Raw genomic sequence first — 14,017 nt, 5'->3', positions numbered from 1 at the left:
ATGATTACAAGTTACTGAACGCTTATTTATGCAAATCGCGAATAAAAAACTTGAAAAGATCAGACAAAAGTTGTGGGAAATGATTTGTTTGAAAGTAAGAAATATAATAAAGACAGAAAGGAATTAATGACATTAGCTGCCAAGGGGTACTGATTAAATCAATGGGGAAAGTTGATTATTTATGACTGATTAAATCAATATCCACTGGCAGCTTAAGTCATTAATTCCTTTGCGTCTTGATTCATAGTGGCTGCAGGATCAAAATGGTGTGTGTTCTTCCGAACAGTTCCGAAAGAACAGATAACACGTATAGAAATATGATAGATTAGAGAAACATTTGATGCACCTCATGCCTGTCAAACGTTCCTCTAATCTATTTCATTTCTTACTTTTAGACAAATCGTTTGACAAAACATTTGACAGACTTCTTCAAATTCTTTTTTATTTTCAAGTTTTGTTGAGAGAGCATTATCTTATTGCCACCTCATTTGCTTTCTTAGCGTCTTCTGTTCTCGAAATGACCTAAATTTTATAGTTGATTCGACGAAAGCCTTTTCGACAGTTTCATATCACACCAGTGTAACTTCTTATGTGTAAAACAGCAAGGCACTGGAGAGGTGATTTTTTGACACTTCTTTTACATTGCTAGCAGCGGCTGTTTATGAAACTTTTCAGTTTTCACTCAAATAACTAATTAACGGTTTCTGAATTACCATAATTGATTTCAAGCAATTATTTATTGTTTTGCAAAACTAGACCACATGCTGGTCAATTAGATACCCCATTTTTCCATTTATCACACTTCGTTTGCTACGAAAATTCGTAAAAAAAATTGTGCAATTTTAAAGAAGTCTTGTTTTCGCTCCGTGCAAGCATTTCACTAAAAGGAGCTACAAGCTATAGAATCAATGTAAGTGTACGTAACTATTAGTTAAAAGTAAACATACAACAGCTGCAGTGTTGAAGATGGCTGAAAACTCGAAACAAGTCTTGGCAAAAAGAAAAGAAAAGTGTAAGGGTGCTGTAATTTAATTCACGGCCACTGAACTCATCCATCATCGCCACTGATAAATTAGTAGATAATTAATGTCATAATATTTACACAATCATTCTTCAAAAATAGTTGGTGAGCAGATGGACTTCTCATACTCTTGATTATATTGACTTTGTGAAGTTTCCAACATACAACTGACTTCTCGGGTCACTAAACACCTGATAAACCTCGTTCTTTGTTTACGTGGCCATTGTCTGAAAGTGCTGTACTGAATGAACCAAAAAAGGGTTGTAGATTCAAAAGAAACTCAATACTTTTTGGTGAACACCAACTGAAGGAAATCAAAACAACCATAACGGCACAAATGGGAGAATCTTTCAGTAATTTTGAAAGAAAGATCAAACCTGGCGAGTTACAGAACATCCTTAAAAGTTTAACTTCGACGTAAAATTAGTCAATGGATCACAGTCGTCTGTTTCAACGCCAGTTGATCATGATGACATCGAAATGGGAGGCAATTTAATTATGGCTGAAATGCTTAATTCTGTATTACAGAATTGCTTCATCGTAGAGTATTATACCACACTTCCTACCCTCGAGCCTCGAACGTATTCGATAATGATCATATCGAAAGAAGTGGGTGCAGAATTGAAAATCACCTCAAGCTAATCGATTGGGCAAAGGACACAGAACTTGGATGGGGATTACTTTGGTTTCAGTAATATGCTATAAATGACTACTCTTATGCAAATAGTTTATCGTACAAGGTCCGCGGATCAACGAAACGTGCTGCACGTTTGGAGAAGGAACAGGACAGAAATGCATGACTATCGACATTTTTCACTAACGTCGGTATGATAGAAGCTTCCCGGCCGAAATATTACTAACCATCTTACAAAAGCATGCTGGAAACCTAGAGGCGCTGTATTAGGGTGACATCGCATTTGCATTTCAAAACACACACAGCCTCAAACACAAAATTCACAAAGGCAGCTCGAAAATTCGCATACACAACAATCCCGCCGTTTACAAAATTTCGTGTAACACATGTCAAAAATTCTACATAGGACAAACTGGTAGAAACTTCAAAATTAGATACAAAGAGCACTCCAGAGAAAGTAAAAACAACGCGTCTACATTTTTTCAACGTTTACAAGCAAAGAAACGCTATGTAAAACGCATACCACTAGAAATCCTCCATATTACGCAAAAGGGAACATTGTTGAACATCCTTGAGGAAATAGAGAGAAACAAACCTATATGAAAAAATAATAATAAACAACTGAATTTCAAACATCACTTATTTATAATGGTAACTATGTAAACATGTAACATCGCTGACCCACTGTCATCCAACTGTCAAAAAAGTAGTATATTTGGAAAACAAGTAACATCTAATATACATCTCCACTCTACACCTGGAAGATATTAATAATTCCAAAACAGACCGGACAAATTTTCAGGTCATAGTTACAAAACCATTATATTAAGACCATCGCTTATCTATGTATTTACAGAGCACCTGACGATGGCAATTTGGCGAAATGGGCTCATTGTGAATTAGATAAAATATAAACAACTTACAAACTTACGCAGCAGTGTAGCTGAATATTATTCATAAATAATCATGAGTCAAACTAATGAACGTCAAGAGGGACGGATACTTTTAGTGCAACGAGTATTGTTTATGACGAAGATCAAACTGTATAGCTCTGTTATACTTTACCCAAACAATCAAAATACTTTTTTTTCTTTCATAACTCATATTGTTTAACTTTAAATACGACCGTCAACATTGAAAAAATACAAAGCATGAACTTACGAGTAATGCAGTAAACCCAATACTACGAGACAGATAACGTAACATGACATGTTAACTATTCGGTGGAAATGAATGAAAGTGCGGGAACATGTGTCAGAGGTCTCTCAGTGTTGCACAGGAAGCTGAACGTCACATGGCGTGAGGTCAGCATGACTATTGCGCCGAAAGTGGCTGCCCTCGCAACACGAGGCACTCAAAGAAGGCAGTGTAAGTCAGTCAGCGAACAGTTACAGGCCCTGTGGTGGTGTTCTTCATTATAACATGGTCCGGAGGCAACTTCTGGATGACTTCACATGGGGGCGAATCAAAGGGAAACTGGAAGAAGGCGAAGTATGGAGAGTGTAGCCCAGGACTAGCCGGGCGGGCGAGGCTAGAGGTACTACGATAATGAATAGCTCAGCAGGCAGTTCAGTTAAAGAGGACTGCACATCTCTAAAAAGGGCAGTCACAGAAAGTCGGAAGAAAAATTTTGGTACAAGGAAGACAACTGCGAGGAAAACATGGCTAGGAGAAGAAATACTTGAGCTGATCTACGAAAGGAGAAAGTACAAAAATATTGAAGGAAATTCAGGGATACAGAAATACAACTCAGATAGGAATGAAATAAATAGGAAATTCATGGAAGCTAAGACGAAATGGCTACCTGAAAAAGACAAGAAATAGAAAAAGAAATGATTGTTGGGAAGTGTGACTCAGGGTGCAGAAAATTGAAAACGACATTCGGTAAAATTAAAAGCAAATGCGGTAACATTAAGTGTTCAAAGGGAATTCCACTGCTAAATACAGAAGAGAGAACGGATAGGTGGAAAGAGTACATTGAGGGCCTCTATGAGGGGGGGGGGGGGGGGGAGGAACATGTCTGATGATGTGATAGAAGAAGAAACTGGGCTCGATAGGGCAGAGATAGGGGATCCAGTATTAGTAAGAATTTAGAAGAGCTTTGGAAGACATAAAATGAAATAAGGCAGAAGGAATAGATAAGATTCAATTAGAATTTCTAAAATTATTGGGGGAAGTGGCAACAGAAGGATTATTGACGTTAGTGTGTAGAATGTGTGAGACTGGCGATATACCGTGATACTTTCGGAAAAGCATCATCCACACAGTTCCCAAGAGTGCAAGAGCCGACAAGTGCAAGAATTATTGCACAATGAGCCTAACAGCTCATGCAGCCAAGTTGCTGATGTGAATAATAAGCAGAACAGTGGAAAAGGAAATTGAGGGTGTGTTAGATGAGGATCAGTTTGGCATTAGGAAAGGTAAAGGCACCAGAGAGATAGTTCTGACGTTACGGTTGATAATGAAACTAAGACAGAAGAAAAATCAAGAAACGTTCATAAGACTTGTCGATCTGGAGAAAGCTTTCGACAATTTCAAACTCTGAGAAAAATAGGGGTGAGCGGTAGGGAGAAAGGGTAATACACAATATGTATACAAAAACCAAGAGGGAACAATAACAGTGGAAGACCAAGAACGAAGTGCACGGAGTGAAGAGGGTGTAATACAGGGATGCAGTCTTTCGCCCCTGTTGTTCAATTTATAAGTCGAAGAAGCAATGACGAAAATAAAGTCTCAAGACTGGGATTAAAATTCAAGGTGAAAGTACATCACTGTTAAGATTCGCTGATGACATTGCTGTCCTCAGTAGAAGTGAAGAAGAATTACAGGAGCTGTTGAATGCAATGAACAGTCTAATGACTGCTGAATATGGATTGAGAGTGAATCGAAGAAAGACGAAAGTAATGAGAATTAGCAGAATTGAGAACAGCGAGAAACTTGACATCGTAACTGGTGATCGAAGTAGATGAAGTTAAGGAATTCTGCTACCTAGGCAGCAAACTAATCCATAACGGACGGAGCAAGGATGGCATAAAAAGCACATTAGCTATGGCAAAAAGGGCATTCCTGGCCAAAAGCAGTCTACTGTCATCAAACATAAGTCTTAATTGCAGAAGAAAATTCTGAGAATGTGTGTTTGGAGCAGAGCATTGTATGTCAGTGAGACATGGAATGTTGAAAATCCAGAACAGAAGAGACTAGAAGCATATGAGGTGTGGTACTACGGAAGAATATTGAAAATTAGGTGGACTGATGAACTAACGAATGAGGTTCTCCGCAGAATCGCCGAGGAAAGAAATATATGGTAAACACAGACAAGAAGAAGGGACAAAAGATAGTAACATCTCTTAAGACATCAGGGAATAACTTCCATGCTTCCAGAAGGTAAAAACCGTAGAGGAGGACAGAGCCTGGTATAAATCGATCAAGTAATTGACGATATAGGTTGCAAGTGTTACTCTGAGATGAAAAGACTGGCACAGGAAATGAATTCGTGGCGGCAGCATTAAAGCCGTCAGAAGACTGGTGACTCAAAAAAAAAAAAAAAAAAAAAAAAAAAAAAAAGTGTAGGCGCAGAACTTAGGTTTGAAACGTAACCCATATAACACGCAAGCAATCTTAGTCGCTCACAAAAGACTTACTACCACGCAGTTCAGAGAACTTCTTCCACCCTTAATCCTAAACGGTACAGAAATAACCTTTTCTTCTTTTGCTAAGAACTTGGGGATTAGATTGGACCATAACTTAGACTCAACACACAACTGCCGTCTGTAAGGAGATGTTAGCGTCACTTTTCACACTATAAAAATATAAAAAAGAATTTCTATTCGAACTTACAAATACAGGGTATTTATAAATGGCGGAAAAATCGGAATTTTTTATGATTTCATTTAATTCTGTAGTTTTCCTGATTACATTGATATATACGTCATAGGTTTTCAAATGAGAAATTACCTATATATACCAAATTTTAAATTTACGGTCATTTATGCCACCACGTCCCCTTTATTTCTGTTACAGAAACCAGATTTATTTCGAAAAGAACTGTGAACTTTCTGTTTCCAACGACTATACGTATGGTACATTGTATATGTTGGTGACAGTACAGGTTTCTAGTGTCTATAAATGATTATCTTTGTTAGTATTTACTTTTGTTTCGCTGAAGCAGTTTGTTCACGTGTTACTGAATGTTTGTTGCCCAAGTGCTACATATATTTGTGGAAGTGCATTCATTTAGTGTGTTTGTAGTGGATTGTTGATGTGGGCATCTTATCTTCTTTGATAACGGAAGTGGCGAAATATAATCAATGTGATGGTGTAACCTGTCTGGAAATAACTGAACAACAAAGTAACAGGAAGGGTTTAGCGTCAAAATTAGTTGTTCTGTGTAAATCCTGCAATAAATCTACCTTGAAAACGACTTCGAACATTGTGCCTAATTCATATGATGTGAATTTTAAGTTACTGTATGCAATGCGTGCAATAGGAAAAGGAAAAAAGGCTGCTCAATCGTTTTGCAGTCTGATGGACCTTCCTCCTCCTCCCAGTAGGTTCAGCAAGTACATAAAAATACACTCCTGGAAACTGAAATAAGAACACCGTGAATTATTCATTGTCCCAGGAAGGGGAAACTTTATTGACACATTCCTGGGGTCAGATACATCACATGATCACACTGACAGAACCACAGGCACATAGACACAGGCAACAGAGCATGCACAATGTCGGCACTACTACAGTGTATATCCACCTTTCGCAGCAATGCATGCCGCTATTCTCCCATGGAGACGATCGTAGAGATGCTGGATGTAGTCCTGTGGAACGGCTTGCCATGCCATTTCCACCTGGCGCCTCAGTTGGACCAGCGTTCGTGCTAGACGTGCAGACCGCGTGAGACGACGCTTCATCCAGTCCCAAACATGCTCAATGGGGGACAGATCCGGAGATCTTGCTGGCCAGGGTAGTTGACTTACACCTTCTAGAGCACGTTGGGTGGCACGGGATACATGCGGACGTGCATTGTCCTGTTGGAACAGCAAGTTCCCTTGCCGGTCTAGGAATGGTAGAACGATGGGTTCGATGACGGTTTGGATGTACCGTGCACTATTCAGTGTCCCCTCGACGATCACCAGTGGTGTACGGCCAGTGTAGGAGATCGCTCCCCACACCATGATGCCGAGTGTTGGCCCTGTGTGCCTCGGTCGTATGCAGTCCTGATTGTGGCGCTCACCTGCACGGCGCCAAACACGCATACGACCATCATTGGCACCAAGGCAGAAGCGACTCTCATCGCTGAAGACGACACGTCTCCATTCGTCCCTCCATTCACGCCTGTCGCGACACCACTGGAGGCGGGCTGCGCGATGTTGGGGCGTGAGCGGAAGACGGCCTAACGGTGCGCGGGACCGTAGCCCAGCTTCATGGAGACGGTTGCGAATGGTCCTCGCCGATACCCCAGGAGCAACAGTGTCCCTAATTTGCTGGGAAGTGGCGGTGCGGTCCCTTACGGCACTGCGTAGGATCCTACGGTCTTGGCGTGCATCTGTGCGTCGCTGCGGTCCGGTCCCAGGTCGACGGGCACGTGCACCTTCCGCCGACCACTGGCGACAACATCGATGTACTGTGGAGACCTCACGCCCCACGTGTTGAGCAATTCGGCGGTACGTCCACCCGGCCTCCCGCATGCCCACTATAAGCCCTCGCTCAAAGTCCGTCAACTGCACATACGGTTCACGTCCACGCTGTCGCGGCATGCTACCAGTGTTAAAGACTGCGATGGAGCTCCGTATGCCACGGCAAACTGGCTGACACTGACGGCGGCGGTGCACAAATGCTGCGCAGCTAGCGCCATTCGACGGCCAACACCGCGGTTCCTGGTGTGTCCGCTGTGCCGTGCGTGTGATCATTGCTTGTACAGCCCTCTCGCAGTGTCCGGAGCAAGTATGGTGGGTCTGACACACCGGTGTCAATGTGTTCTTTTTTCCATTTCCAGGAGTGTACTTTTAGGTGCCGTGTCTAAAGCATCATTGAAACGTGCAGTAGAAGAAACTGTAAATATTTGCGGACCCAGGACATTGCTCTTGCGCTTGATGGGACGTGGCAACGTCGAGGACATCGTTCCTTGAATGGTGTTGTAAGTGCTACTTCTCTGCAGAATTGAAAAGTTGTTGATTTTGACTGCTTATCTACGTACTGCCACACATGCCATGGTAACACTGAAGGACATATTGAACATCAGTGTTCTAAGAATTATGATGGTTACAGTGGAGATATGGACAGTGATGGAGTTCTAAAAATATTTCAGAGGTCGCTGCCCATTTATAACGTTAGATACACGAAGAACCTAGGCGATGAGGACTCTACAGCTTTCAATAAAATTAATGAGTTCAATGTTTATGGTGATACCTTGGCAACAAAACTGGAGTGTTGTGGACATGTGCAAAAGACATGTGCTAGATTGAGGAAGCTACGAAGAGAAATGAAAGGAGAGTTGCTATCTGATGGAGAACCTGTGCCTGGCTGAGGCAGATTGACAGGAACTGAAATAGACCTTTAAGAGTTATTATGGACTGTTGATTAGACGAACTGCACCTCTGAACGATGTTACAGCAATGAGGAAAGCTGTATGGGCCACCTACTCTCATACGTTGTCCACAGATGACCATCCTGTTCACAGACTTTGCCTTAAAGGAGCAGATTCTTGGTGTGGTCACCAAAAAGCAAAAGAAAGTGGTCAAATATACCATCATAAGCATTCTCTTCCGGAGCCTTTTATGAACGAAATAAAACCAATTTTTAGAGACCTGAGTGACCCTGTTTTGCATAGTAAATGTCTTCATGGGGGCGCTCAGAATACAAATTAAAGTTTCAACCATTGCATATGAGAAAGATTACCCAAGAATGTTTTTGTAGGACTAAATACATTAAAAGCTGGTGTACTAGATGCAGTGATATATTTCCTCTAATACATAAGATCAATTATTGCTTGCTTGTGGCAGACAACGGGTGCATGAAGCTGAAAGAAGCAAGAAGTACTAAAAGGAATGCCAAGAGGAAGCTTGAAGATGAAGAAATGCTGCAGGATGAAGACTGTACTTCAGGGAGGATCTGGGGTACAGTTTAATTGGACTCATATCTTCATTAGAAGTTTCCTGCAAGTTGTATTTTTCAGAATTCAGGTACAAATATTTCCTAAAGTTTATAAAGTATTGCTCTAATTTTTTTCTGTAACTTGCAATAGTCCATACTTACGTAGTAGACCTAAGCTTTATTGCAGATTAAACTAAATTATAGAAAAAAATAACACTTTCATTAGGATAAAAATTATAAAAATTAAAATGTAAGATGTGATATTTTTATCGTTGTAATATCTATAACAGGTGGAATTAAATAGGTGTTGTACCTCAACCATCATGTCATGCGGATCTTGTAAAAATTTGATCTCCTTCAAATGTATGACACTGAATTAAATGGTACCTCAATTTGAGGAAGCATTTTGGGAAAAAATGCATCAATTTCCTTGTAATTTTTTTAATAACCCTAAGCAGGTTCAAAAATATTCAAAATACCACTGATTTGTTTAGAAAGTGTGCTGCAATACCTGATATCAACAAAAAAAATCTGTAAAACATATACATTACAAACAGTGCCTGAAAGAAATAGGTATTTATGTTTACAATTGAGCCGGAAAAGTACCCTGTATCCGTAAAAGGAAGTTCGTAGAGTCACTGATACTGCCCATACTTGACTGTGGTGATGCTGTTCTCCAAAAACTTTCGTTCGAAAGCTCACGCAGTCTAGAACTCGCGGTGAATGCCTGTGTGACGTACATTTGTGACGAACGCTATTTTGACCATATCACTCCTGCCTACGAACAGTTACCATGGCTACGTGCCGATTAGCGTAGAGACTAACACATTCTATATCAATAAAATTCTTCTGGGTTTGAGGTGGCATTGCTAACTCAGCAGTACACCCTGAGGAAGGCGTCTTGCAACAGTCGCCGAAACGTCGGAATTTTATTGACTGTGACAGTGGCCGCGGAAGCCTACGTTTACATACATATTCAATGTTTGCTCTGTCGTCTTCTCAGTCATGGCATTCACTCTTATTTTCCGTCATCTCTTATACTGCTACCTGCAAAGCTGAGCAGAAATACTCATTCTCAACCAAGTAAAGACCTCTCTGTACCATCACATAACGTTGCCACCTTCTCTAAATCACTTTCTGTACCACGAACCCGACTTTGGAACAATCGTCATCAAAATATCAGACAAATTAAATTCCTTACAAGCATCAAAAGAGAGGTAATGGTCCACCTTCTACCACAATAACCATCTCTCCTACAATCTGTGCAGCTCAGTGTCTTCATTCTTCCCTCCTCTACAACTTTTCTCTCCCTCTTGTCGACAAAATTCCTTGTTTAAATTTTGTAATTTCCTAACAGCCACAGTCACTGTCATTTCAATCTTCTTCTCTTTCTCTATGTCTTCCGTTTCTGATAACACTTAACATAACTACAAATGTGCTAAACTAACCCACATCATTCTTAATGCCCTCTATGTCTTGCGCTTTTAATAACATTCAACAGAGCTTCAGATCTAAACTAATCCATATCATTCCTATTACCCTTTACTATTACCGTACTATTACTGTTATTTTAGTGTGAATTATTATTATTATTATTATTGTTATATTTATACTATTCTCGTGAATTTTTGTAAGATCTTTGATATGTGTTGATTCTAGTCAGGTGTAAGAGAGGGTCTTAATGCCCTAATCTGGTCAGGCTAAATATGCAATTACTAAACAAATAAATAATTAGTAAGTGATGGAGCTCTTCGTCCAAATACTATAGCTCACTGATTCTTTTATCCTCGACGATATATCGGCAGTTGCAGATCATGCACTGACAAGAGACCCCTTGAGTGGAGGTCGCGAGTTCTGTCTTTAGTAAGGTTTGTTTGAAAGTGTTGCGCTAACAATTATGACAGAGAAAACATTAGCTACTAGTGACCCACCATGTGCATCAGGAGGGCGACAGACAGTGAATGTGCGGGAGATGCAGAGATCAGCCTTCTATGGGATGTATGTATTACACTTCACAAAGTGGTCATCGTCCACATTCAAGAAATTGTCAAAACAAACCATAAACTTGTACCACGAACACCGAACGAAATACAGCACGCCACAGTGTTCACAAAGGTTCTCACCATCAAAAACTCCTTGGGAATTACAAACCGCGCAGGATGTTCAGCTGGGTATCAACTCATAAGAATCCATATAGAATTATTTTGGTCGATTATATTGGGGCTGATTCCGATTATTACACTACTGGCCATTAAAATTTTTACACCAAGTTGAAATGCAGATGATAAACTGGTATTCATTGGACAAATATATTGTACTAGAACTGACATGTGATTACACTTTCACGCAATTTGGGTGCATAGATCCTGAGAAATCAGTACCCAGAACAACCATCTCTGGCCGTAATAACGGCCTTGATACGCCTGGGCATTGAGTCAAATAGAGCTTGGATGGCGTGTACAGGTACAGCTGCCCATGCAACTTCAAAACGATATCACAGTTCATCAAGAGTAGTGACTGGCCTATTGTGACGAGCCAGTTGCTCGGCCACCATTGACCAGACGTTTTCAATTGGTGAGAGATCTGGAGAATGTGCTGGCCAGGGCAGCAGTCGAACATTTTCTGTATCCAGAAAGGCCCGTACAGGACCTGCAACATGCGGTCGTGCATTATCCTGCTGAAATTTAGGGTTTCGCAGGGGTCGAATGATGGGTAGAGCAACGGGTCGTAACACATCTGAAATGTAACGTCCACTGTTCAAAGTGCCGTCAATGCGAACAAGAGGTGACCGAGACGTGTAACCAATGGCACCCCATACCGTCACGCTGGGTGATACGCCAGTATGGCGATGACGAACACACTCTTCCAATGTGCGTTCACCGCGATGTCGCCAAACACGGATGCGATCATCATGATACTGTAAACAGAACCTGTATTCATCCGAAAAAATGACGTTTTGCCATTCGTACATCCAGGTTCGTCGTTGAGTATACCATCGCAGGCGCTCTTGTCGGTGATGCAGCGTCAAGGGTAACCACAGCCATGCTCTCCGAGCTGACAGTCGATGCTGCTGCAAACGTCGTCGAACTGTTCGTGCAGATGATTGTTGCCTTGCAAACGTCCCCATCTGTTGACTCAGGGATCGAGACGTGGCTGCACGATCCGTTACAGCCATGCGGATAAGATGCCTGTCATCTCGACTGCTAGTGATACGAGGCCATTGGGATCCAGCACGGCGTTCCGTATTACCCTCCTGAACGCACCGATTCCATATTCTGCTAACAGTCATTGGATCTCGACCAACGCGAGCAGCAATGTCGCGATACGATAAACCGCAAACGCGATAGGTTACAATCCGACCTTTATCAAAGTCGGAAACGTGATGGTACGCATTTCTCCTCCTTACACGAGGCATCACAACAACGTTTCACTAGGTAACGCCGGTCAACTGCTGTTTGTGTTTGGGAAATCGGTTGGAAACTTTCCTCGTGTCAGCACGTTGTAGGTGTCGCCACCGGCGCCAACCTTGTGTGAATGCTCTGAAAAGGTAATCATTTGTATATCACAGCATCTTCTTCCTGTCGGTTAAATTTCGCGTCTGTAGCACGTCATCTTCCTGGTGTATAATTTTAATGGCCAGTAGTGTATTTGTGTAACGGGGTGATGGTATGCAACCAAATGCGAAACAATCTGTCGTGGAGCTTACCGTGAAACTGACTATCCTTCAAGGCTACAGGCAATGCGATAATATGTTTTACAGGCAAGGAAAAAACAAAAATCCAGAGGCTGAATTTGTCCAGTGGTTCCAGGGGATAAGAAATGCAATGTCACACATTTTTCAGGAGGGATAGTTTTCTCTAAAGGAGTATGAGTTTTATACGCAGAAGAGGAATCAAGGAAAAACAAATTATTTTGAACAGTTATTGGCCAAATGCAATACGAGCACTTTCCCACTCCTGCTTGCTGTGACGTAAATAATCCCTACTGCCCTTGCAAGATCACACACACGAGAAAGAATCGTAGAGGCCAGAGCGCCTCCAATTACTCGCAGCACGAAACTTAACTTTTTGCCAATTTTCAATCCGGATTAACAGTCGGCACAATTGTATATGGATGCGTTACGGCATTGTTGTTAGTTGATCTTGATACAACTTGCTTTGTACCTCTAATTTCCAGGATTTCTTTCACATGCATTTCCTCTTCAAATCTCCATTGGTCGGAGTTGAAAACAAATTCCTTGCAGAACGATGGGATACGCTTTTTAACTCATCTACAAATGTTTGGGCCGATTCCGTAGTTTGATGCGCATAGTGAAGTTGATCCTTTGTTTGAAATTTCATTATCTCGCACTGAAAAGAATTCTTTGTGAAACAGGAAACATCACAATCCGTTTCACCGTTGCTATAGTTTTAACAAGGACCAATAACTGCTATGCTATGATGTATAAAGAGGCCACAAAAAATTAAAAGAAGGAAAAACTTTAAAAGAAAGCTAGAAAGAATAAATTTGGACAAGTTCTGAGTCCTGCTGTTAAATATAGCAGTGTCAACTCTTCGTACTACAGGCTCCATAACACTTGTCGACGCAACTTCGCGGTCTTAAGTAACGGTATGATGGACGCCACAATCCGACTGTCGTGTGAATGCATACAAACAGTTCGGCTTGCTGAGCTTGTATGTGTTTTTTAAGCTGCTATCTGAGTCTTTATAGCTTCTGATGACGTCTCCAGCATTAAGAGACGAAATGTGAGACACAGAATGATACTTCAGCCCACGGCCTAGTGCAAAACGAATACGTGTCACATAGTACAAGAGCAGAAGCAAAGTTTCTCGCACGCTGCAGCGGATGTGTGTGTGTGTGTGTCCCTGAGAAGAGCGGAGACCCACCTGGAAGCAGAAGTGTAGGCGCCAGCACCAGCGCGACTAAGAGCCCCATCGGCGTGCGCTCTGCGTCGCTCATCGTTCACGGCAGGACGGCGGAATACTGGAGCGGTTGACCGCAGCAACATCCTCCGCGGCTCCGCACTTCCAGATAGAGCCGCACATCCGTTGCCCCAGACATGAGATCAAAGGCCGTTCACAGCTTCCCCGTAACTTTTATTTTTTTATTTATTTTCTATCATATCTCTAGTTTGCTGCCTAGAGGCACAATCAAAATGTACAACTGTTACTACAAGAATTTAAATGAGGAAAAGATAAGAAAAATCGACCAAGTGCGAGTAGTATTCCTGCACTGAGGGTTCTGTACAAACTTAATTACGTAAATAGACAGTT

The 14,017-nt window shown here is 41.5% G+C and overlaps 1 protein-coding gene across 1 annotated transcript in view; it reads right to left on the bottom strand.

Annotated features, from left to right (window-relative positions):
- LOC126148710 (uncharacterized) overlaps positions 1-13,757 on the bottom strand; it is a 50,278-nt gene extending 36,521 nt beyond the window's left edge. The window contains exon 1 of the mRNA XM_049915772.1: positions 13,631-13,757. Within this exon, the coding sequence (XP_049771729.1) occupies positions 13,631-13,703 (73 nt within the window). The 5' untranslated portion in view covers positions 13,704-13,757. The remainder of the gene's footprint in view (positions 1-13,630) is intronic.
- Positions 13,758-14,017: the final 260 nt, after the last annotated feature.

The sequence above is a fragment of the Schistocerca cancellata genome, chromosome 2 (assembly GCF_023864275.1).
Source record: "Schistocerca cancellata isolate TAMUIC-IGC-003103 chromosome 2, iqSchCanc2.1, whole genome shotgun sequence".
NCBI classification, from domain to species: Eukaryota; Metazoa; Arthropoda; class Insecta; order Orthoptera; family Acrididae; genus Schistocerca; species Schistocerca cancellata.
The sequence above is the reverse complement of the archived record's forward strand: the minus strand, read 5'-3'. Positions and strand labels throughout refer to the sequence as shown.